This window comes from Thermobia domestica, chromosome 1 (genome assembly GCF_964235325.1).
Source record: "Thermobia domestica chromosome 1, izTheDome1.hap1.1, whole genome shotgun sequence".
Taxonomy (NCBI): domain Eukaryota; kingdom Metazoa; phylum Arthropoda; class Insecta; order Zygentoma; family Lepismatidae; genus Thermobia; species Thermobia domestica.
Genome location: NC_137454.1, coordinates 28,893,951 through 28,921,820, shown reverse-complemented (window position 1 = coordinate 28,921,820; position 27,870 = coordinate 28,893,951). Strand labels below are relative to the sequence as shown.

The following is a 27,870-nucleotide window of genomic DNA, read 5'->3' as shown; positions in this document are numbered from 1 at the left end:
CTGAATGTTTGGGAACCCTATTGCTATTGCTAGAAAAACAGAAAAAAAGGACATAATTTCTCATAATTGGAAGTACACTAACGAATTCTAAAGAAATAACTTTCAAAAACGCAAATTAATAAAGTAAAAACCATACAAAAACGGTTAAGGAGCCATATTTATTCCTGTCGTACTTCATAGCTTGTAAATTCCTTAAACTCAGTCATTCAAATTGTGGTGAGAAAAATTGTAACTTAGAATGGTATACACAATCTTGGAATGTCATTATTCGAGACTGACTAGACTTATACCATGCTTTGCTGGACTTTGTAAAGTCTTCTGAACAATTTGAAGTTTTAATCTTTTATCGATATTAAATAATTCTAGACTTTGTGTCAAATTTTGTAAATAACTTCGAGCAGATTCTTCCTCTTGTTTTCCTGCGAACTTGGGGAATTCACGTCTATCACTCGGCCTAAGATTATTATAAATTTCGAAATTAGACCTATCCTCTACATTAGGGAATTATAACTATTTGACAATAAAGGATTTGGGTTATTAAACATCGATCTAGTGACTTAGGACTATTTTTGTTAACTTTATATTCTATATTCAATAACCACAAGGACAACAGATGAAAATCATGCAATGTTCAGTGCTGCCAACTTACTAGAACAGACATGATGAACATTTCAAAAGTTGCGTTTTTTTTTATGGGACACCTTTTATAAGGTTTTTCAATTCAGTACTCTATATGAATGGAACGTAAGAGTACGCAAAAAATGACAGGGTTGAACGTACACATTATGTGAGGAAACCTAGAACACCTAAAGTCTTTCCCAACAATGCTGTATTGTTTGTATGTGGAGAGCTCAAGGGAACATCATGCTCAACTGGCAACGTTACTTTTGCATTTAATATAAAGAGCCATACCAGCGTGGAGCTCAAACGGGTGGTGTAATTGAAAAAAAAAAAAAAATCGACAATTTTAGATAGAAAACTACCTATTTCCAATAACATTTTTATCTTTCCATAACTTTACTCATAAAAGGGTTGTAGGTGCTTTGTCTAGGATTATTTTTCTCCACACATTAAATATGTGAAAGAACTACCAAAATCACATAAAAATGACAACAAAATTGTGCATCGGTCTGCCACGTTGCGTTAGCTGATGTACTGTAAGAATGGGTTCGTATTAAATGTCCATCTCACTCGTGTAGACAACATATGTGGTATATACAGGATTAAATGTGGTTCCCATGTTCTGATCTTCTATAATGTAAATTAATTAGGTGTATTAAATTACAAATTAAATTAATAAAACAAATGGAGAGAATAAATATAACCAATGACTTTACGCATTTGGTTTTAAAAATTTTCTTCCAAGAGGAAATGTCATATAAGTTACTTAGGAGTATTAAATTGCTTTTAAAAAATATGATATTTGTAGAAAATGAAAATAGTCGATTTCCAGAAATGAATATAAACTGTTTCACTTCCTGAAAGTCAGAATCAAAAGTGAGAGTGAAAAATTCTCAAAATAAAATCGAAAGCAGGAAGAGATACAGGTAAAAAAGAAGTTGTAAACTATATAAATTGTATTGTATTGTATTGTATTTATTTCTTTTGTATGAACTTACAAGTACGAGGAATGTCCTCAAGTAAGTGTAACATGCGTCATATGTACAAAAAATTTACATGAGTAAAATAAAGTAATATTACCTTGTCATGATATTTACGTACTCCTCAATCGTATAACAAGAATTTTCTAATAGAAATAATTTTAACTTTTGTCTGAACCTTTTCATATTTGCTTCGTACTTTATATCAATAGGCAACATGTTGTACAACTTAACACCACCATAACTTACACTTTTTTGATACATTGCTGACCGGTGATTACACAAATGAAAACCATTCTTATTTCGCGTATTATGATTATGTACATCCTTATTTGTTACGAATGCCGATGAGTGTTCTTTCAAATACAAAAAGAGACGATACAAATATAAACTATCCAGAGGTAGTATATTGACCTCCTTAAACAAATGTCTACAAGAAAAATTCGGCTTCTTATCACAAAGTATTCTTATGGCTTTCTTCTGAATTTTGAAAACATTAAATCTCTGACTTGAATTTCCCCAGAACATGATACCATATTGCAAGATAGAGTTAAAACACGAATGGTACAAGGTTTCAGCTAATTTTAAATTTACCTTCTTTCTAATAATCCTTAGTGCATAACATATTCTATTTAATTTATTAATAACTGACTCTATATGAAATTCCCATGTCAGGTTATGATCTATAGTAAGACCTAAAAACGAACAGTGTGTTGTATAGTTAATTTTATTTTGGTTCAGATATAGGTTAGGGTATATTGGTTTACTGCACTTGTTATGAAAATTTATAGCAATGGATTTTTCAACATTAACAAAAAGATTATTGTTCTTCATCCAAAGAGATACTTCATTTAATGTTTGCCTAGCATTCTGTTCCAATAATTTTTCATTTTTTCCACTCACTAGCAGAGTGGTATCGTCATCGAAAAGGGTAACATCTGCCGAAGATATGCTTTTCTCAAAATCATTAATATATAAAAGGAAGAGCAATGGCCCTAGAATAGATCCTTGTGGAATTCCGTCTTTTATATATAATTCATCTGATAAATAGCTTTCTACAATGTTATTATTCTTATGCGTTATTTCTACGACCTGCCTACGATTTTTTAAGTACGAACCAAACCAGTCCCTTGCTTTACCACGTATTCCACAGTTCTCCAGTTTGTTCAAAAGTAAACTGTGTTGTACTGTATCGAAAGCTTTAGACAAATCAAGAAAGATTCCTATACAGTTTTCTTTCTTATCTACAATATTTCTTACTTTCTCAATGAAATTAAATATTGCCGTATTTGCAGATCGACCTTTAAGGAAGCCATGTTGTTTTGTTGAAATAACATTTTCTTTCAATAAAAAATTAATTACCCTGTTATACATAATTTTTTCCAAAACTTTTCCAACGACAGGTAAGAGAGATATTGGTCTGTAGTTATTTATGTTTTGCTTTTCACCTTTTTTAAACAAGGGCTTAACTTTCGCAATTTTTAACTTTTCTGGATACTCGCCATTTGTAAGTGATATATTTGCTAAATGACAAAGTGGCTTTGTCACCTGATTAAAACATCTTTTCAATAAATTATCTGAGATTTCATCAATTCCAGCTGTATTTTTGTTTTTGAGAGATTTTATTATATTTGCTATTTCATCTTCTGATACTGGCTGTAGAAAGATTGTTTTTTCACATTTATTTGAACTTTGTTTAAAATTATTTACAGTAACTACTTTGCGGCCATTCTGTTTACATTTATTTACTTTATCATCATCCATAATTTTTGCGACAACATTTATAAAAAAATTATTAAATATTTCTGCTTTTTCCCTTGGGTCTGATACACTGTTCCCTTCATGTATTATTGTATCCACATATGGTGTCTCTTTGCCACCATTTAGTTCTTTATTTATAATGTTCCACATGGTTTTAGTTTTATTCGATGCATAAGCAAGTTTAAGTTGGTAGTAATTCCTTTTAGTCGTTCTAATTAGTTCCTTGTACCTTTTTTTATATTGTTAATAGTAGGACTTTGCACAACCTGTTTTAAAAACCTTACTAAGTTTATGTAAATTTATGTTTGTAGCACTTGCTTTTAGTACTTCAGGAGTAACCCATTGTCCCTTCTTCTGGGATTTTAACACGAGTTTCATTTTAGGAAAAGCTATATCAAAATAGTAAGCAAAAATTTTTATGAATTCATTATATATATCATTTGCGTTGTTTAATGAAAGTACACCTTCCCATGTTTCGTGACTAAGTAAATAATTGAAATAATTGATATTTTGATTACTGAATACCCTTGTAACTTTGAAAGTTCTTACACTTTTGAGTTACAGAGAAGCGTTTATCACATATTTCAGCAATCTGAGCTTCATGATCAGAAAATCCGGTACTAATCACTTGCGCCCTTGATCTCAAGTGGTCACAGTTTAGAATAATCTGATCTAGTGCTGATATACTGGTTGGAGTTATCCTAGTAGGTTTATTTATTAAATGTTTTAAATTAAACGTACCCAATAATGTTTTTATCTTTACATCAATACCTTTCAAAAAATCCATATTTAGATCTCCTACTACTACTGGGCTGTATTTAGTACCACTATAATGTGAAAGTATTACTTCTAAGTTACGCACAAAAATTTCAACTTCACTATCCGGTGTCCTATATATACAGATCATTACAATTTTTTCCACTGGGAGCTCCAAAATACAACATTCAAAATTTTTTTCATCGTTTATATGTTTAAACTTAGGGGAGAGAATGCCTGAATAATAAACAAAGGGGAGAGAGTAGCTAGTAGACGAGGGAAATTAGAGGTTAGAATGGACTGAAAACTTCAAGGTTCTGCAGCTTTCATCTTGTAAGTTTTTTTCCTTTTATTTTGTTATATAAAGTATCCAAATGAGAAGTTTATGGCAATGTGGAAATCTTCCATGAGATAGACTATCATTAGAAATTGATCTCATTCCATTATGCTAAACTTTGATAATTATTAGTGTAGATTTAAATTATGTAACAGTAAATATACCTTGTACTAATTACGACAAAGTTGTAAACTCTTCTTACTAGCGAGAATGAATTATACAAACTATCATTAAGGATAGCTTTAATGTAACTATTCTTCCTTCATTTATAATCTAATCAATAACAATTAATTATCAAAAAAATATTTAACTTTTCTAAAAGTTACGAAACACTTCGTCATATTGTATGTTTTACTTTGTTCTAGGTTGAAACAGAGAACATGATCGCAGGCGATGTAGACTTTCATAATGAACTTGAGAGTCGAGGAGCAGAATTAGATCCATTGTCGTTTAAATTAGGTCAATTTGATGTTGTTTGCTCAGAATCAGGATTTATATTTGAGGAAGATACAGGAGCATGTGGTAAGTTATAATTGTTAAATAGCACTAGTTATATTATTTTTAATGTTAATCTTAATAACGAGATTGACAAGTAGTTCTTCGAGAACTGGTATATATTCATTTCTTTCCTATCTATAGACAAATAAAAATTCCCAGAGGTTTTAATTCAGGTCTTACAAAAATTTGTCACAATATTTTGGAATAGATTCCTCATATCAAAATAAGAAAAAAAGTTCATATGGACCTGGGCAGGAAGTGCATAGTTTCGTAATTATAGGATGCCGGAGTCGTGAAAAAAATGAACTTTAAAGGTCCATAGTTCCACTTCTATAGGATCGATCGTAGTCGGGTCAAGACACCAATCATTCAGGAACTAGTATGTAAACTATCCACTTTGACGATAGAACTTAGGGGAGGAGGTAGGAAGAAGAGATATATAAAAATAAATAAAACTTAATAACTCTTGAACCACCGGACTGATGTCCATCAAATTTTCAATCTAGATGAAGTTCGAACATGAGATGATTTTTGTCTTATCACTTTGACGATGTAACTTAAAGGAGGGGGAAAGATATTTTACAAATGATCGAAAATGACCGATATTAGTATCGAATCTATAGTTTTTGAGGTCGCTGAGATGAACAGTGAGACACTTCTGATGCCATTTAAACCCAAATTCAGCCCCGCAAAAATTGTGGGAGAGGAGGGACAAATATCAGTGTCGAATTCATAATTTTCGGGATCGCTGAGATGAACAATGACACTTCCGATGCATAGGCCCGCAACATGGGGAGGATAGGGGATATATAAAAATGATCGAAAATGAGCAATATCAAGGAGCGCTTTAGTAATAGTAAAAAGTAACTCACTAACGAAACATATTACTATTTTTTCTTAATTTAACCCAGTGAAGTGGGTAATTGATGCTAGTAAAATATATAACACAAAAATTGGATATAAATAATGTTAAGTAATTGCGTACTGAAAATCCGTCTTGTGATTGCATTAAAAAAATAAATAAATAAAAAGAACTGTTTACTTTCATAAAAATAATTTTATTCCCGATATTTTTCTTTAACATTTCGTTTTATTACATCTTTACTCTTTCCATTTACAAGTTCCACTTTTTATAATAGTTCGCATTTTAATATTCATCGATTACTGGTATATATATGAAAACAGTGTTCCATGGAATATTCATGTAGCAGTTTTAACTAAGATCGATGGGAGTTATTGACTTTAAATTTTGCAGAAGTTCATTGTATTTGTTCTGTATATATAATTTCTAAAAGTTTCATTTCAAATTTTACATTTTTAGTGCCATGTCCAGCGGGCACGTTTCAAGATCATACAGAGTGTAAACCATGTCCGAGGGGTACCTACCAGGAACTGCCAGGAAAAACGGAATGTCAGCCATGCTCATCTGGAACACCGATTTCTGTAGAAAGTTGTAGAGGTTAGTTATGACATTCATTCATATATCTATTTGCTTCAAGTTATCATAATTTTATCATTCACAAAAGTATAATGATACGTTCATTGTTTTTGTACTTACCACTCAAGCTTTTAATATAAATCCCCCAAGATTTCGAAATTACTTGCATTTTAGTAAATATTTGTCTTGAACTCACGTTAGCATCCGTATTCTAAACGTTAACCAGTAACGTTAGGTTGTCCATATGCGTTTCAACGCCTGTTTGTCATCTTCTTCAGTACGTATGTTTTCAGGAATTCTCACGTTGCTTTGTGGGCCCTCATTAACTAAACTAAGCCTATGGAACTCGGAGATTAAATACCGCGTGCACAAAAACTCTCCATTGACTTTTGTCCTTAGCCAAATGGATCCAGTTTCTACTTTGTATCCCTGTTTCTGAGAGATTCATCTAAATATTATCCTCCTATCTTTTTCCGATTGGGTTTTCAGTTAGAATGTTACTTGACGACATTATAACATTTGTATACCGTAGTAAAAATATTATTATACTTCGCTGATATCAAACACAACCTTGAATTTACTTTAGAAGAACGTACGCAACTTGAAGGTTAATGAATTTCACTGTCACAACAATCTGCAGTCTCCTATTATACCTTTGGTCCGTGCTCGGAGAAGAAGATCCAACTTCATTAAATCTGCAACCATAAATCTAGATGCTTACCTGGGCTATAATGAAAATCAGTATATTAGAAAATACTTCTTGTGGTATATCTTCTGATATAAAAGTCTATTTGAAGATAATATAGCATAGATTTAATAATAATAATAAACCTTATACCACTTCCAACATTAATTGCTAAACATTTACTTGCAAGAGTTTGTCTCCCTAGGAAACATCTTTTATTCCGTTTTGTTATAAATAATTATACAAAACGAAACCTCTGTATAACGAAACAGGTATTTAGTACCCAACTTTTTTTTTAAAGAAATAATAATATATATGTTTTTCAAATATTAACTGTTACCGATAATGTGAGCCCAGGAAGCAATGTAACAATTTCTTAATAGATACGTACTAAAGAAAACGGAAAGTACTCGTTGAAATTATAAGGACAAGTTAAAAAACACCAGCGCGTAGTTTTGTGAATTCAAGATCAATATTTTCTTATTCAATAATGATATTAGTCTATTAAGTAATTGAGGAGTTCGATGCAATAAGAGCGTAAGTCTGAAACATGCAGTTGGAGAAAAACGATGTTGACAATTTAAGTAGTGTTTTTTTTTTTTTTTTCTTACACAAAACAATATAATATGCAGCATTTTATTCCGATATTGAATTGAAATGTTGCCAGGAGGCTAAACAAGCATGGCAAAAGCCACAAATGCGTTTGATGCAAAAAGGGCGGAAATTCGCTTACGTCCTTATTACGTCAAACTCCTCAATTATTCATGGTTCAATATCAGTGTTGTCATTATCAAGGAACTGGTGAAGGACGAAAAACAAATAACAAATGAAAGAGTAGTATTGATTAGTCCCATGTGTAATTAAAAAAAAAAAAAAAAAATGATGTCCAACAACAGAGACCTGTGGACTTCTGTAATTCTGGACTAACAACACATCTCCTATATGAAAGAAAAAAAAATGCGGTCCAGTTTTTGTTTAATTGATGCCTATCGAAATTTAATTACGGATTATTGATGTTAAGAAGTAATGGCTCCATTACCAAAGGTATTGATACTTGCCAAACCTAATCTTTACATGATATGCTTATAAACGTTGCAAAACTTGGACTGTTTTTTGCATGCACCCTTGAATATCTGTTCCTGCTACCAACATATCGTTGAAGGAAACAAAAGTTCTCGAAATGCCTTTTAAAATCCGTCATATAATTCGTTAAACCAAACAATGTGACTAGCAAAAACCAGACGATTTATTTACCGTCAGTAGTTCCTTGGAATTCTCTTTGAGGTAAATGTACTGGTATATCGTACGGAGATTGATAACGATGTAAACGGCCATACATGCAGTTGATTAAAATATTATTGGGTTTCGGAAGGGAATACTTAATCTTTTATGGAGCCGTAGTAGGAATAACTTTATAACACATACAGATTCGTAATTCATCATTCTTTATCCTAATAACCATTAAGAGTGTAGCTCAGTCACAAAATTTTAATGGTTTTCTAATCCCTTATTTTACTACTTTATTTACCTCTTTCTTCACTTAGTTATTGATACTGTACAGAAGATTATAAGATTTCTTTGTGCTTGTAACAGTTTGTCTTACATCCTGTCTTACTAGAATAGAACAGAGCTCCCTCGTGGCTAAGCGGTTAGCGTACACGACTTTCCCATGGGAGATCAGTTTTCGATTCTCGGCGGAAGTTCGTGTGGTTCGGATTCCACGTGAATCAGTAAGTCTACGTCTTATATAGCCTCGCTGCTAAAAGAGGCGCTAAACTCAAAATCCAATCCAATCTAGAATAGGAACCCAACTTGAAACCCTTTATCGGTTGTTGAATTGAATCAAAGAACAAGTGTAAAAAATTCTTAAATAATTCTTAATTGATTTCCATCCGGTATCATTAATGATTTTCATACTTTAAAACTTCTCACCATTGAGAATAAAAGATAATTGCCCAATTAAATTCAAGTAAGGTGTACCAAAATGTATCATTGACTACAGCTATAGATATCATACTCTGCATATTATTCCACTTAATATATATGCCAGAACCACTCCCAACATTGTCATGGCTGCTGCTTCAGCTGCTAATAACGTTATCTTGCTCGACTCCAAGTCTGAAAAGGACAATTTACTAACTGTAAATGGTATTTACAAAACTTATTATTTCCTTTGAAAAACAAATTTTATTATTGTCGTGGGAGTTATTATATTTTTATTGTTAGGGCATATTAGAGTTCAGATGTTTACATTTCACGTTTTTTTAGATGTTCTTACTTTTAGTGAATATATTCTCCATTTTGCTCCTATATATATATATATGTATTATTGTTGCAGGAATAATAATAATAATAATAATAATAATAATAATAATAATAATAATAATAATAATAATAATAATAATAAAAACTTAGTGTATCCTGCCATTCAGTAAACTATCAACTTGTGATCAATTAGATGTTTTGCTACATTCGTACCCGGTCTTAAGGCAACATTCAAAACGAATCTTTTTGAAAGTCATGTTTAATTATTGTTTAGAAGTTGGAAACTTATTTGTTATAAGAGGAGATTGGGACCCTCAGTTCCCCCCCACCTATTTCCTAAGCAACTGATTTCAAAAAGGCATTCAATTTCCTCCATCTTGCGTTTCTTCTTCAGAGCACAACGACAAAGCTCTTCGGAAGAAACCTTGCATTCCCTGTTCTGTCATTTTCTAGGTTGTCTTCTTCCGCAGTTAAAATATTAGGAATTCATAAATTACGTCTGTTCTAGAGATTCAAAAAGAAAAGCCGGAGCATATTTATTTATTTATTTATTTATTTATTTTTGTAATAAATTACCTATGCTTAATTGCTATTTCTTTTGTGAATTTTCAGATATAGAAGCCAACAATTCGATATCTGATGACATTCCTAAGGCTTATTTCAAAGTTCCACAAGTGAGAAGTCATAGACTGCACTCCTCTCCTAGAAGAGCTTACGCACGGATACCAAAACCGGCTGTCATGTAAGTTCATAAGCAATTATTTTGAAATCTAGAAGTTTAAAAGCGAAACAAATAAAGCTATTATCTTGCTGCAAGCGTTCAAATATTATTTTTCAATACTTATATTAATAAAAGGAGGAAATAGCCGATTTTTAACACACCAAATCCTCTGTAGGTGCGAATTCAGTGATACAAAGAAAGTGAAAAAGTGGGTGACAGGACCGAGATTCGAACACGAGATCTTCGGCTTACCGTGCCGATGCGTCTCGATCCAGTCATCCACTGTTCCACTCTTTGTATATCATACTTTTAAAAACGTTTTAAGTTACGATGGAGCTCATTCTGACATTTAACTTTCTTTTCTCTCATGATGTACTTTATTGTAAATTGAAATATATCGGTATATACCTCTAATTTTAGGAAGTTTGCAAGGTATGCCTTTTATATACTTATATTTATCTGTATTTTTGTATAGGAACTTAATAAGTATATTTTTATTTTTTATTTATTATATTTTCTTAATATTGATAGGTCATCATAGTTATGTGCTATAATAACTTGGATTTCGTTATAATGGGGAATCCAAGTGCGCATCCATACCGTTGTTAGTATGTGCGCATCAATAGCACACGATCTTGGTTATTACAAAATGGAGCATCTGCCTATGAAACTCGTTTTCTATTACAACTGTTTGAGGTCTGTTTAAGAACCAATGTGTTTCAATTTGAAAAAATCTTTGAGTTTTACGTCCCACAGTTATGCCGGTTAGGCTACAAGAGACGATGATGATGATTAATGAATGAAATGGTGGAATGAAGAAAGTGTGAGGAAACGGGAGAACCCCGAGAAAACCCACGCACACGGTGTTTGTCTACCACAAAGTTCACTTGGCGGGGGCTGAGATCGAACCCGGGACCCCAAGCACCAGAGGTGAACGCTCTACCACTGAGCCACCGCGGCCCTGTTTCAATTTGAAAACCATTACACTAACCAGAATGAAGGTCTCGACGAATCGGGGAACATACTACCTCCGATATTGTCAAACATTGTTTTAAATCAAATAGAAATGTTTAAGTATATTAGATATTATCGTTATGCTGATCACGTTTTTTATTACTTGTACGTGATGAAAATACTCTTTTTAAAATATTTGAACAACTCAATAATCAGCGTCCTAGGTTGAAGTTCATTTTTAAGCGTGAATCTGATAACTGTCTTCATTTTTTAGATTTAATGATTACCCGATCATACAATAAATTTATAACAGAAGTGTATCGAAAACCCACTGCAGAAATTATTTACATACATCAGCAGTCAGTCCATCCACCACTATACAAAGTAAATATTTGGAAGAATTTCTTTCATAGGGAATTATTAACCCGTCAATGCCCAATGTCGCCTACAGGTGACACTACTTTAAAGGCGTCTTCTTGTTCACCAATCTTCCACCAGAGAGTCCTAGTGAACCACAGTAGCACCAGCTACTTACCTATATATGTTGCATCATCACACAGAAAAGTTTCGAAGTCGACGTACTGTACAAGGAAGAAGACGCCTTTAAAGTAGTGTCACCTATAGGTGACTTTGGGCATTGACGGGTTAATTTGTGATTGCCCAGGTGATGTCACTGATGAAATACAGTTTATATATCAAATAAGACATGAAAACGGCTATAAGTGTGCATACCTTACAAGAACGGTTTAAGGTTGGTGTAAAGGGACAAGTTTTGCCGATAGATGGCACTACAGTATTCGTATCTCTCCCATATATTTTTTATTTTTCACGAAAATGCACGATTTCTCTTACAAATTTTTTACCTAGAGACTTCAAATTTTTAGAAAAGGAACTTCATAATCTATCGAAGGCAATAATCCGTGCCGATTTTTTATTTAGAATTTTGTTCATTGTTGAAATTGCTTGATTGTTGAAATGGTTATATAAATCTTTAACAATGAAACTGTTTCAACAATAAAGAAAATTCTAAATATAAAATCGGCACGGATTGTTCCCTTTGATAAGTTATGAAGTTCCTTCTCTAAAAATTTGAACTCTCTAGGTTGATATTTGTAAAAGAAATTGTAAATTTTCGTGAAAGTTAAAAAATACATGGGACAGATACGAAGATTGTAGTGACATCTATCGGCAAAACTTGTCCCTTTACACTAACCTTAATTAAACACGCAGATCGGTGCAAGTTTCTAAAAAAGGTATTCCAAAAGAAGCAAAACCTTGGATAGGAATTCCATACTTTCCACAATTATCGACAAAAATTCAATGTATTCTTGCAAAGCATAACATATCTGCTTTTAGTATCCCCCGAAAAGTTTAGAAAAGCATCTCACCGGCTTGTTGTTGATCCACTAAATAAACTAGGTATTTATCGTGCTTAATGTGAGTGTGACTTTTCATATATAGGCCAAACCAAGCACAATATTAGCACCCGAATTAAAGCACACATTAAACAAACAAAAAAGTCACAAGAAGATGGTATGTCGGGATTGTCATTTCATCCTAAGCAACATACACATAGTATAAATCTGGATAATGTAATAGAGCCAGGAAAAGCAAACAAAACAAAACAAACAAACAAACAAACAAAAAGGAGATTAAAAACTCATTCTTTATTCATAAATATAAACCTGCTTTAAATCTGGATTTTGGCAACATTGACAAAATCTGGCTACCTACCTTTGATGTGTATTATGGTTCTGGCAACAGTGACGTAGCACAGACACCACGCTTCTTTTAAACTCAAATCTTTCTTTCTTTCATTGAGCTCTGCTTGTTGTTTTCAGTACCCCTTTTTACGTTACGTTCATTTGCTGGTATGTATTCCTATTCCCATACCATATTTCTCTTATCCGTTTTTTATCCTTGTTATCTTTCCTCTGAAGTCGGAATTAGCTTGTTGCTTCGATACGTATAGAAAATATTTAGTTTCCCCATGGGAAGATATATTGGTAAGTAACCAATTTTTTTAAAATTTAGTGTTCAAATATTTTTAAGAAAATGCTCAAATCTTCGATTAATTTGATACTAGCTTTATACGGGCGATATAATATGAGGATATCTTTGTGAATGTTAGAGAAAATTTTCTATTAGAGAATATATGGTTGGGTAGAAAGTGTTTAGGAGTGTTGATAAATGCAAATATTGCCATTGTATAAATTAATATTAAGGTAATTATACATAAGCGTTCCAAGTTCTCTTTATTCAGCCTAGTACATGTTAGTGTAGGTAGCATTCGCTAAATATAAATTCATTATATGTCGGATATTCAGGAAATACTGCTTAAGCTTAACACTTTCATGAATAATCATTTTTCATCCTACACTTAATAAAAGTTTTATTTGATCCACAAACGCCTCATATCTATTGGTATTAATATAAACAACTCTAGTACCCTGGCTTAGAAATACATATCGTAATTTTGAGTTATTAGAATAGAATAGAATATTTTATTGTCAATAAGCCTGTATACAGACAATAGACAACGTCAAATGAAGTTATACAAGTAAATTCCCTTCTTCTTAACCTATACCAACGCTTCTTCTTGGCTAAGCGGTTAGCGTACGCGCCTTTGGCGTGGGAGACCCGGGTTCGATTCCCGGCGGGAGCTCATATGATTCGGATTCTACGTTAATCAGTAGGCTTCATCTCATACAGGCTTGCTGCTGAAAGGGATGGTAAACTCAAAATCAACTCAACTCGACCTATACCAATATGATTTTTATCTTCTTCTAACTCCTTATCATTATAACAGGGTACAGCAACTAACCAATCATACACTTTGTTTTCAAACTGAGCAATAGGTATATTTTGCATGTGTATTGGTAGCCTCTTCATAGATTTTATACCTTGTATTGTAAAGCTATTTTTGATTTTTGATAGGCTATTATACAATATACCAACTTGGTTTACAGATCTCGTATTATATGAATGAATATCTGGTCGACGCTGCATATCTGGTTTATTTTGTTTTACATATACTAAAATCTTACACAAATTAACAACATTCATAATTTTCAATTTACAGAACAAAGGTTTATAGTGTTCTTTATATGATGCCCCATTGACTACTTTAATAACTTTCTTTAGTAGTAACAGAACCACATTTATGTAGTTACTCTTGCCCCAAAACAATATTCCATGACCTATGGTACTTTGTAAAAAAGCCAACTATGCTGATCTTATATAGTTTTTCGGGACTATATCTTTTAAATTTCGTAGTAAACTTATTGTTCTCGAGAGCTCATTCGTGACTAAGTGGTTAGCGTACGCGCCTTTGGCGTGGGAGACCAGGGTTCGATTCCCGGCGGAGCTCGTGTAGTTCGGATTCCACGTTAAGCTATAGGTTCACGTCTCATATAGCCTCTCTGCTGACAGGGACGTTAAACTCAAAATAACTCAACGTATTTTTCTCGAAAGTTTTACATATACATATTCTACATGTGCTTTCCATGTTAATTGCTTATCCGGAATGATACCAAGAAATTTTAAATTCTTCGGCACTTCCGGACATTCATTCAAAGAAAATATTTGTCTAGTTTTCTTTTCGTCAATAAGAAATCCGTTTGCCTTAAACTATTCCTTAGTTTCTATAAAGATTTCCTCATTCAATTTCATTAATTCTGTAGAATCATTGCTAATGCTTAGCAAAATTGTATCATCAGATTAAAAGATTTAGCTGAGATATTACCAGTCATCACATATCTCAGGTTTTTGTAATTCATGATAGTGAAAACAATGGCCAATCAACTCAATGGTTGGACTACCCGTAATATTTATCAGCAATTCTAGATGTTTCCTTCCCAACCATTTTTTTTTCTTCTAATACCCAATATTCTCCAACAATTTGTAATGATATAAGAATGATTGACAAGCTAGGGCACTTGGATTTGTTATAGCACTTGTGCAGACAATATAATTTAAATGAGTATTTTATGAAATAAAATGAAATCTTTAAGTTTTACGTCCCGCGGTTATGTCGCTAGGCTAAAGGAGACGGAAATGATGGGAAATGAATGAAATGGTAGAATGAAGATAGCAAGAGGAAACGAGAGAACCCCGAGAAAATCCACGCACACGATGTTTGTCCACTATAAAGCTCACATGGTATGAGCTGGAATCAATCCAAGGACCCGATGCATAAGAAGTGAACGCTCTACCACTAAGCCACCGCGGCCCCCAAATGAGCAGTTTAGTTCGTAGCGTATGTAAGTTCGTAAACATTATGACGTATAACTTATAATCTGTAAGTAGTCACATTTTTAATAATAATTTTAAATATTAGAATAGAAATTTACGGAATTTTATATCATTGCAGTATGCACTGCAACATTTTCGTGCTAAAAGAAAGTTTTCAGTTAGAAATACAGTTATTTTTGAGTCTTCTTGAAAAGCAAAGAAGTAAATATAAAGAAAAATGTTATCATTAAAAACAATAATCCTTGGTAAAGACAATAAAGAGGGGTTATGCGAAACTTACATTTATGAATAGGTCTTTACTGATGGTTGAAGCTGTCAGAATTATATGTCTTCTCATAACCCAACCCTAGTAGCAAGAAAGCATCTAGCCAGTTGGCGCGTGCTTGGCTTTCGGCTTCCAACGCTTTCACTTAAAACGCATACTCTCATACAATCTGTCTTTTGTTGTACTTACAAGCGATGCTTTAGACCCTTCATAGAGCATCATTGCATCGCTGGCCGTTTATTGGATATTGACTTGACTTGACTTGTAAAACGCTTGCCTCAAGCTTGAATAGAACACTGTATGAAGGTTGATTCCATATAACTTCGTTACTGGCATCCAGCTTGCAGCATGCTTGCACGTTTTCCAATCAAGCTGGATGCAAGCTGGATGCAAGCTTACAGCAAGCGGTTTGCAAGTTGTCTCTGCTATTAGGGAAGTATGTGAGATTTTAACCTCACCAATATTCTATTAGATTTAACCATAAATGTTATACTTAAGGTTAAATTGATGCCAAACAAGAATAATACTACAGGCTTTATAGACCATCTCATACTCCAAATATGTGACCTCACTAATATTTTTTTTTTAGGTTTATTCAAAAATATTATATTTGAAGTTAAAATGATGACAAATAACAATAATACTCAAAGCTTTATGTACCCTCTTATACCCCAAATATGGGAGATATATATACCCTTTTATACTCCAAATATATTTGTGAGGTTTAATGTCACACATACACACACATACACACACACACACACACACACACACACACACACATATATATATATATATATATATATATATATATACGCCTTCAGGTTTAACCAAAAAATCTTCGAACTTCTGGGAAACACATCTGTTTGGCATCAGTTTAAACGACAATATTCTATATTTTATATACCCTCTCATAACCTTAGCATGTGTGGTTTTAACCTCATCAAAATTTTTGATGTTTAACAAATAAAAAAATTCAGTCTCAGTATATCTATCTATGGGACATGGATAACCACCGTTAAAGTCACCGATACCTATAGTATTAACTCATTAACGAACGGATTAACGGAACTCATTAACATAAGAGTACGGATTAACTCATTAACGAACTCAGCCAAGATAATCGCTCTACCTGCCTATTGCAAAAAACAGAATTAAAAATTTTGTTTTCGCTTAAGAGTTATCGTGTGGAGTAACAGACTTACGGACATGCTAACATTAAAATCTTATAAGAGCCAGTAGCGTGATCCTAATAATATTACAACGTTATAAGCCCACTACCGTAATCCTAATAACATTACAATCTTATAATACCCACTAGCGTGATCCTAATAACATTACAATCTTATAAACCACATTAGCGTGATCCTAGCTCGCAATAACATTACAATCTTATAAGGCCCACTAACGTGATCTTAATAATATTACAATCTTATAAGACCTACTACCATAATCATAATAAAAAGTAAGTCATACAAATACTATTCATCAAAGTTGCACGAAAACAATATTGGTAGAATATGTAACTCAAGTGTAATTTGACCATAATGGAAGGGAGGGAAATACATGATTGTGTAGGGTTCTATAATTGACAAGAAACTTACAAACTGTCTCTCACTTGATTAGCTACAATTTGGATTATTTTGTCCTTTCACTCAAGTTCACTCACTTTTACAAAGGTTTTTGGCTACAGCTGCGGCAATACTTTTGTTTTCTAAGGGACTTTGAAGAAACTGAAAGAAGTGAAAAGAAAGCTCGTTGTAAATGTGGTTTGTCTTAAAAGTAGTTTTTCTTTCAGGGTTCGCACTGGTCGCCATCGATCGTCTTCATGGCAGGCAGATGAAACTTCTGAGGAAAAATATTTCAGCAACCAAATTTCTCCTGTGCAAGTGGCTGTTCGAGCACCACGCCTGCATTTACGTAAACAAACGAACAACAGTGTGAGTAATGGCAATTCTATAACAGACACAACCACTTCAGTGTCTCTGCAACAATCTGATGAAGCTGTTGATGTTTGTAATCCAAACCCTTGCCAGGCAGGAGGAACTTGTTTGCAAGGAGTGCGAAATGCTTTATGCATTTGTCCTCCAGGATATGAAGGTTAGTATAGAATTATTATTATTATTATTATTATTATTATTATTATTATTATTATTATTATTATTATTATTATTATTATTTTATAGAACGAATGTCCTATATTCCATGTATTCCTAAGTTATGTTATATGAAGGTTAGTATAGAATTATTATTATTATTATTATTATTATTATTATTATTATTATTATTATTATTATTATTATTATTATTATTATTATTATTATTATTATTATTGAGCTGAGCGAAGCGAAGCTCTTATACTCGGGTTAGCCGTTTGGTTGTCCGCGAACTCCTCCTAGACCGTTTGGCCGATCTCAACCAAACTTAGCACGCTGATAGAGTATGTCGTGCTGAGTGACAACATAGGTCGAAATCAAAAATCCGATGTACCATCGAGGAATAATCACCGAAAAACGCTTCCTCCTAGACCGTTTGGCCGATCTCAACCAAACTTAGCACGCTGATAGAGTATGTCGTGCTGAGTGACAACATAGGTCGAAATAAAAAATCCGATGTACCATCGAGGAATAATCACCGAAAAACGCTTACTCCTAGACCGTTTGGCCGATCTCAACCAAACTTAGCACGCTGATAGAGTATGTCGTGCTGAGTGACAACATAGGTCGAAATCAAAAATCCGATGTACCATCGAGGAATAATCACCGAAAAACGCTTCCTGATTACGTAGTTTAAGCTCGCTCAGCTCATTTCATTGCAATCGGGTATATCCATTGCATTCCTAGTTATTATTATTATTATTATTATTATTATTATTATTATTATTATTATTATTATTATTATTATTATTATTATTATTATTATTATTATTATTATTATTATTATTTTATAGAACGGGTGTCCTATATTCCATGTATTCCTAAGTTATGTTAACATCATCAACATGGACGTACGCAGGAATTTATTTCGGGAGGGATCTAAAGCGTTTCGGGGGGTCCAAATGTAATTTGAGGCTAAATTATATGATAATTTCTAAAATTGACCCTAAAAGTAGACTACATTTACAAAAAAGTCGGGATTTCGGAAGGGGGTCCGAACCCCCCTGTTTACGCCCCTGATCATTAAGATTAAATAGATCATGGAAAAGTTTAATTGGAAACTGGTTTTCAAAGGGATATATGTAAAAATAAATAAAGTAAAAAATAAAATGTTACTTCCTAAATATTGTAGTGCTTCGTAAGCTTATATGAAGGAATTTTAGGTCTACTGAACGATATTAAGTTAACTTTTAAATATTCATAAGTTATTGTCCAATATTGATTTTGGTTTTTGAGTTGAAGTACTAAGTCTAATGCTGTGTCTTGAAGGTAAATAGCTAAGATTTCTTTTTTCTTAGCTGATGACTATGGATGCAAAGTGGCCATATGGCCATAGAGCATAAAAAAATCTACCATGTCCCCTGTTATGTGACCTGAATATTTGGTTAGAAGAAACATACTAAAAGACATATTTGACGAACCCTCTGTCATAAATTTCTTTATTATGGTCTTCCGATGTAAAAGTTTGCGTACCAGATCTTGTTTCCGGCATAAAAAGCACACTTACAAAAGAAAAATAAAAAAGAATAGAAAAGAAGTAAATTTATACTGACGTATTATTGTGCCTAAATCAAAGTCCGATTTCCGTTAATAAAAAGAACGTCCCGTAGAAAAGTTCTCGCCTATTACAATATAATGTCCTTTTGGTAGAGTTAATAATAGTTCAGGATTAGTCCTTCACCAATTTTATTATAAAATTAATTCTTTATAGATTAAATTACAAAGTTTCTTTGTAATATTCTACAAAATGAGTGTTTTTAATGTTTGTCCTTAGCACACGCAAAGTGTCCTCGGATGATGGTTAGAATTAGTTTTGTACGGGAACACCTTTGGTCATCGCAGCCTCCAGGGTATCTGTAGCGACTATAGGATACGGTTTTATAGCGAATCTCTTTTGCTCATGGCAGTCTCCAGGAATTAGGTAAGGTGAGAACTCTTTTGTCCAGTGCGACCTCAAGAGCAGGTGTTGAGGGTTAGCTGACCAGTTTGGAACTGATGATTTGGTCGTCTTCTGCCCCTCTTTTATGGGTGGCTTCTGGGCGAGTCGACCATCTTCGGATTCCACAATGTCGGCTTCGTGTCTTCCTGTATCGTGTATCGTCTGCTTGCGTTGATGTTAATAAAAAATAGCACGTGTTTTACAATAGTAACATGTGCACGAAGAAATAATACACGCTGAAAGATGGGAATCCTTACAGTATTATTAATAGTTAGAAGTTTGCGATATTGCTCTAGATACAAAATATTAATATTGATAGATTATGTTGTTTGCTTCCAAATATTAATTCTTAAAATGTTTAGTAGTTTTTAGACCATAGTATGGATAAGTACGCGAGGCTTACAGAAAAAAAAAAAAAAAAAAAACTGTTCGCCCGCCCATCTACCGGTTGATAGGTGCCAGAGCAAGAATGATAGAAGATGATAGAGTAGGTTCAAATGTCATATGTAGAATTTAATCAAAATGTGAAGATGGGAGGGCATGCAAACACTCAATCTCATGTTCTTTCGGGACAAGCGTGAATTTTTTGTATACGAGGGTCATTCAAAAAGTAAAGACCTTTTAGTTATACAAAATGAAAAAAAAAAAAAAATATTTGTTGAAAAAAATTCTATTACATACCTGAAGCTTCCGTCACTTCTCTGCATGATCATCACCTTCATTTAAACATTTCTTGTATCTCTTTACGAGCTTCAGAATTCCCATGTTATATTCTTCTCCTGTCAGTTCGTAAAGCCAGGTGGTCACCACATCCTCCAACTATTTAGCTTTCTAAAACGTTTACCATCCAGAAACTCTTTCAATTTAAGGAAAAGGTGGAGATCACTAAGAGCAAGGTCTGGACTATAGGCTGGATGATGAAAAATTTCCCATCCGAATTTATCCAGCAATTCTTAAGTTGCAACAGTAGTGTAAGGGCGGGCATTGTCGTAAAGAAGCACAATTCCTCCAAAGAGCATTCTTCGCTTCCTGTTTTGGATGGCTCGCCGTAGTTTTCTTAGAGTCTCACAATAACGATTTACATTGATCGTAGTGTCTTTTGCCATGAAATCCACCAATACAGTGACCACTTAGCTTAATGAATTGGTCGCAGAAGAGCATAATATGGGAATTCTGAAGCTCGTGAATTGGTTCGACAAATGTTTAAATGAAAGTGGAGATTATGTAGAGAAGTGAGAGAAGTTTTAGGTATGTAACAGATTTGTTTTCCAATAAATATTGTGATTTTCATTATGTAAAACTAAATTGTCTATTTTCTGGATGACCCTCGTATATATGTGTATTTTAATCAATACATGTTTATTCTTTTCCATAATATCTTGCCCAAATCCCCCGTTCCCTTTGCGTAAACCATTGGTAGGTTCCATTTTTGTTCTTACCTTTCTATTGTAACCAGAAATGGTAGATCTTTCGGCTTTAATACTGAATCTTCATAGTTTGTGTCCCATCATAGTTTCACAGTGTGAAACAAAACGCACTTGTTTCAAGTATTAATTACTAGGCTGTGCTAATAATTGCTACCTGTTTGTATTTCTTTCGTTTATGTTTAAATACATGCTTTTAAGTTCTAATCAAAAAGTTTTCAATGTATTACATCTACTTACAATTTTCAGCTGTTCAGTGGTGATCTTTTGCAATCGTTCGTTTAGAAAGACCTGCAATAGATAGGCAGTAATTTGGTTTCGTGAGTATATGTTCTTATCTTAGTATTCCTTGTACTTCGAATATATATCACATGTATTTCTTTGTAATTCACACGAAGCTTCATACATTTGTATCTACATATCATTATCCATTCAATAACACTCAAAATACTCATGCGTCCCCTAATGGTTAGATTGTGGTGTATTTTCTATACCGAGGTTTCAGGTTAAATTCCCAGTATGAATACATAATTTGCATTATTTACAAAATTGTCGTGAGTCTATTGGGAAAGTATTGGATTTAGTAAGCTCTAAACCGCGGTCTAGAAAAAGCAGACAGGTTCGAATACTCTAAACCCTCACACTTAATTTTTATTGCATATTTTCAGTGTATGACATTTTTTGTACTATCTGATTATATTATTCTGACTGAGAGAAGAGCTTCAAAAAACATACGTTTTCCACCTAACGATATGCATATAGAACTTCAGAAGGAAAAATGTATGTCTAAAGCTTTTTTCAATTGCAATACAAGTCAAATAAAGTAAAAAAATAAAATAAAATAAAATAAAATAAAATAAAGTAAGAAAAAAGTGTTCTAACTGTTTTAAACTTACCTTTGAGAGGCTTATAAATGACTGTTCACGACATTTTGCTTATTTTGGTAATTTTTAGGTTCCAACTGTGAGAGACCAAGGTGCTCATCCCATTTGTGTCAGCACGGAGGAACGTGTCTGGTAATCGGTTGGCGAACAACATGTATTTGTCCCACAGGATATACAGGACGTCGCTGCGAGACACGGTATCCAGGATCCACAACAAGTGCACCGACGCCAAATAATAACGACATAATCGTCAAACCAAAGGTGGTATTCCGTTTCACTTTATCTCTTGTATATTTACTTAATATAGGATAAGCAATGATAGTACAAATTATGACATGGAACAAAATTACTTTTTAGTTACATTTTCTTTATCCCTTGTAACACCTCTTGAGTATGGCTACCACAAGTACTCTAAAGAACCAAATAAGATCTTAATCTATTAAGTCAGGGTTATACTCACCATACCGAAGTATACTTCAACAACAAGATATTGTCTAACAGTCTTGTAGCACAGTTAACTTTGTATGTAGCGAAATAACTGGAGAGCATCAATATGTAGCTCTCTAATAATAGCATAATACTGAATCTAATATTCTATAGGTATTCTACAGATACTCGACGTTATATTTTACAGATATTCTACATTATATTTTACATTATATTCTTTAGATATTCTACGTTATATTCCATATTACATCCTGCAGACATTCTAAATTATGTTCTACAGTATATTTTACATTATATTCTATAGATACTGTACATTAGGGCGTGTCATTTTTGAGGGTGAAATATACTTTTTGCAATTTTTCATGATGAGGGGTCTTAAAAGTATGTTTTTAGGTATGAGAAATTCAAATCCGCACTTAGTTTTGTGATTAAATAAATTCTAGCTAGGTAAATCAAGATTTGAATACACTACAAGAGCATTTTTTGGAATTTCATACTAAAATACTTTCGAAAATGCCATGCAATGCTATAAAATAAATTAGTTTTCCGTATGAAACATTTAATCAATCATCAAACATATTAATAAAGCTAGAGGTACAGTAAAAAAGAATATATAACCAATACTTTGAGAAAACACTCAATAAAATTTCTGCATAATAGACTTACGCACTGAAATACTGTATTTAGACTTTATATTATTGCATTGTAGTTACTAAGAACAGAAAGCATTATTTTGATTACGTACTATTATACTTTATAATTGTTTTAGTAAAAATATGTAATATTCTCCATGTTTCAAGTGTGTAGCTTCTGTTACAAATCTTGAGAAACACATTTTTCATTGATTTTAAAAATACCTTACTCAACCACATTGACAAACTACTAATTTCCAACTATAATGAATTATTTTGTAACTGCTGCATCATACAGTTCATACACTTCTTACTTACTACTATAGTATTACTATATATATATGCTACATTTGTGTTACGTTTTATAAAGCTGTCCTTGTTTTACTTCATACAAATGCATTCAAGAAACAGCAACAAGTAAGCAATACTATTAACGCACAAGTTATTCACAAAACAAGTTTCATTATGTCCTGTTTTGATTCATTTTCGGATTATCTATGGACTTGCTTCTTGAACTATCATGTACCCCTCACGTTTCTCATGCGTATAGACTTTTGCTGCTGCCTCTGTGACTTGTTTCATACACTTTTCTATAGATTGAGCGTGTTCTGGCCACTGTGATACTTTCATCGGAACGTCTACAAATTTATTTACTACTACTGTTGAGAGTTTGCATGTCAAGGGAGGTTCATAAACAACTTTAGACCAGTCGATCATCTCAAGCACGAACAAGGCATTGGGGTCAATAGCTGGTGTTTTCCTCGGACGTACAGAGAGATTTCCTTGTACTGCCTCACTCCTCAAGTTAAGTATCTTTTGAAGTACAGCATCCACAACAATCTTCTTCTGCATATTAAGTCACTGCAGTTGAAACAAGATGTGGCGTGGTCGTTTTTCCCAGCAATGCTTGACTTTGATGTTGAACCAGCAGGGTAATAGACACTAACAATGTATTTCACTATCTGCTTAAGATTTATGAGATATTTGACGTTAAGTTCATGTTTAAAAACCCACAAACGATGCAGTCTATTTGCTGTAGTCAACCATCTTGAATGACTGACTGGACCAATTTCAAGAAGCGCCAGATCTCGTGGAAGTTTTCCAGTGAGAATGGCCTGTGTAATCTGATATCCGTATGCTTGATCTGTAGATAAATCTTTTACGATATTTTCACTCAGTGCAATAAAAGATTCTCCAATTGGGAGTTTTTGCTATGATGGATCGATTTCAAGTTCAGTAACTGCGTTTAGCATATCTCCAATAGTACCTTTCCACTGATTGCTAAGCAAAATTATGCCATCCAGTGTTGTCACAATCTTTCTGAGGAGTGAAATGATAAAGATAGCGTCCACCTGGCTCGCTGTAAACAGAATAGTGTTGTTCTCATATAATCCCAGGGAACTGTGATTTGAATTTTCTGCTACCAACATAACGTTCGTAATATCTTCACGGCCGTCAAAGAAGATGCAGTTGATTATACCTTGCTGACAGAACTCATCAAATTCTTGGTCCACGGATTTCATTAATTTTTTTTTCTTGTGCTCTCTTCACTTTATTGTGATCAATCACAAGCCTTTGGTCTTTATCGGCCATCAAGCCAACATCCATAAGGGCGGTAGTAGATGTGGCAGGTGTGGCACCCAAGCCGACACCATACCAAATGCTCTGCATGACAACATAGCTTAATGAGGGGAAGTTCAGAGGGTAACAATTCTCTGCCGGTTCCAATCAAATTACTCCTATATGTAAATGTATTATGTTTTGTTTTTTGTCTTAGAAGTCATTGCAAAGAAACATCAAGAAACCACGATGTTAATATAAGGACTAGTTGAAAAAGTTTACACACTCAAATTTAAAGCTCTCAATCTTATACCATTGGAGTTATTACATAATAAATGTGAAAACTTTAGCACCCGTTTAAAATTGAAAATGTATCTAATTTAATGATTGTAGGACATAAATTTCACATAATAATAAAACTGTAATTCAGCAATGTGCAAATACATAAAACTAATCTTAATAAGCATGTATTTCTACTCAATAAATGAAATACAACGCTGGCGCCATCTATGAACAACAAAAGTAAATTTGTTAAAAAAGAACGAAAATGACAAAACTTTAGACTGATATTTACCTAGCAAAACAACCTTATATCGAATTTGTAAATATAAGCTTCGAAATACAAAGTCAGGTCTCAACTTTTTAGCACCCCTCATTTTAGGATTTTGAAAATTGAAAAAATCGACATGCCCTACTGTACATTATATTTTAAATTATATTCTACAGATTCTACAGGTGTTCTACATTATGTTCTACAAACATTCTGCACTATATTCTACAATAAATCTTAAATTATATTGTATACATATTTTACATTATATTCTACAGATATTCTACATATTATTCTACAGATATTTTACAGATTGTTTACATTACATTCTACATTATATTTGACATTATATTCTCTAGATATTCTACAGACATTATACACTATATTGTACATTATATTTTGTATTCTATTTCATAGATATTCTATAGATTCTACAAATGTTTTACATTATGTTCTATAGACATTCTACACTATATATTTTATATTATATTCTACATTAAATCTTAAATTATATTCTATAGATATTCTACATTATATTCTACAAATATTACACATTATGTTCTACAGACACTCTACATTATATTTTACATTATATTCTCTAGATATTCTACGTTATATTTTATGTGGCCCAAAAGTAGGTATACATCTCTGCATCAAGTATAACATTCTACTTTATAGATTTATTTGCTTCGACTGTACCGGGCTTAAGTTGTAAGTAAAAAGACGTTAAGATCAAATAATAAAGAAACCAGTTTTACCTATTTGATAACAATAAGAAATGATATATAATATGGGACGGGACTGTATACCTACTTTGGGCCACCCTGTATATATATATATATTCTACAGATATTTTACATTCTACAAATTAGAGAAAAAGTAGAAATTTGACGTTTTAATCATCTACTGCTCACAGCTTTGAGAAAAACCTATAATTTGGTTAAAAGAAATTTCCTACATAATATTCAAAAGAATACTGAACTCTCAAAAAGATGGAAAAATTGGTAAAGATGTGTCTTAGTAAGAAAACTACTAAAATTTTCAGAAAACCGTTGTATTCCTAACAATAAGAACCTAGGTAGTTTTCCTCTTATGCTGTTAATTTTGTCCTAGAATGTGAGATTAGGAAAATTAATTATAGCAACAAAGGATTGACATCAAATGATCTGAGTCAGCACTTGTGGACATCATGAATGGTCTGACCATGACGTGGAGAAAATCAGTCTATAAGTAATTATAGCTAGGTAGATAAGACGAGACCATTGCAAACCACATTCACGAAACCCAATTAAATAAATTAAATGGGAGCTATATTTCAAAGGATCTAAATAGTAATGATCCACGTACAACGTAAATATGAATAGAAAAGATGAGAATATAATATAAATAGGAATAGGAAAGATAGGGGTTGATATAAATAGGAAGAGGAAAGCTTGGGGCACAATATAAATAGGAAATATAAGAGTATAATATAAATTAGTAAGATGGGAATATATTATGAATAACAAGTTTGGGCATAATATAAATAGGAATGATGAAGATAAATGTATAATGTGCATATGAATTGGAAAGAGATCTTTGTAAAGACCAAGAAGATGAGGGTATAGTGGGAACCAGAATCTTGAGATTATTGAAAGAAATGATCAAATATAGGATGAGATGCAATGTCGAGGCTTTTATTATGTAGCAATGAATCCTTGGATGGGTCTCATAGGTATAGAGTAACCTATTTATTAAGGAATATTAGCACATAGAACATTAATTAATTTCACAACATTTCGCTTGGGCTATGCATATATAAATCAAAATAAAATATACTTACATGGTTATTAGAATACAAAGTTAGCTTTCAGGTCCCAAATGGCTCGTCAATGGAATGTATAAAGGAGAAAAAACAAAGAGGAAAAGAATTTTAGAAAGAGAGTTCAGTCTTGTATCGATGTTAACCACATTGAATGTTTGAATATCAAATATATCTTAGATCACTTCTTTAATTTGATCTGTAAAAGTACCTGATTATATAATTTGTTTCAAGTTGAAGGATAGGCTGCAGAGACAAACGTAGTACTTTAGAAAAAATATTGATGCATCTTGATTGATTGACTAATTTTAGACTGCAGCTTGTCTTTTGTTTTTAAGCATTTTATTTCTTAGAGCTACAGTAATCACATTGTTTGGTATAAAAATTATTCTCAGATGTTTACTATTGTCATATTATAAGGTACATATATATGTGTGTGTGTGCTTACAAATTGTATAATTATTGTATATTAAGTATTGATGACTCCCTATAAGGACGGAAGTTATATTTGCTTATATCACAATATTGCGAGCGGTGATTATATTCAGAGAAAAAGCGGAAAAGCTATTACTCACCGATAAAAAAAAAAAAAAGATTCTGCTACATATTTTATGCGATGAGTAATAGCCTTTCCGTTTTTTCTCATTATATTTGCTTATGTTTGAAACGAACAAAGTTAAACGAAATCGTTAAAAAATGAAACAGACACATTTTTAAATATGAAAAAGCTTACCAACTGTGGAGTTCTCTTCTTATTTATTTTATTTATTTATTTTTTGCTTATAATTTTAGCAACTTTCGTTCTTTTAGCAACTCATGAGAGTAATTAGGAAGGATAGGTTTGAGATTTAGATTAGCTAAAGATACAATATAAATTACTCTCTTACTTGTATTTAGAAGAAAAATATATCTTCAATATATCTTGTGTTTTCGAAGTTCGAA

At 32.7% G+C, this 27,870-nt stretch overlaps 1 protein-coding gene across 3 annotated transcripts in view; it reads left to right on the top strand.

Annotated features, from left to right (window-relative positions):
- LOC145684067 (uncharacterized) overlaps nucleotides 1–27,870 on the top strand; it is a 457,866-nt gene that overhangs the window by 415,606 nt on the left and 14,390 nt on the right. For all 3 annotated transcript variants that reach the window (XM_081755919.1, XM_081755926.1, XM_081755936.1), the window contains 5 exons: nucleotides 4,821–4,977; nucleotides 6,275–6,412; nucleotides 9,954–10,083; nucleotides 17,334–17,635; nucleotides 22,009–22,199. In XM_081755919.1, the coding sequence (XP_081612045.1) occupies nucleotides 4,821–4,977; nucleotides 6,275–6,412; nucleotides 9,954–10,083; nucleotides 17,334–17,635; nucleotides 22,009–22,199 (918 nt within the window). The remainder of the gene's footprint in view (nucleotides 1–4,820; nucleotides 4,978–6,274; nucleotides 6,413–9,953; nucleotides 10,084–17,333; nucleotides 17,636–22,008; nucleotides 22,200–27,870) is intronic.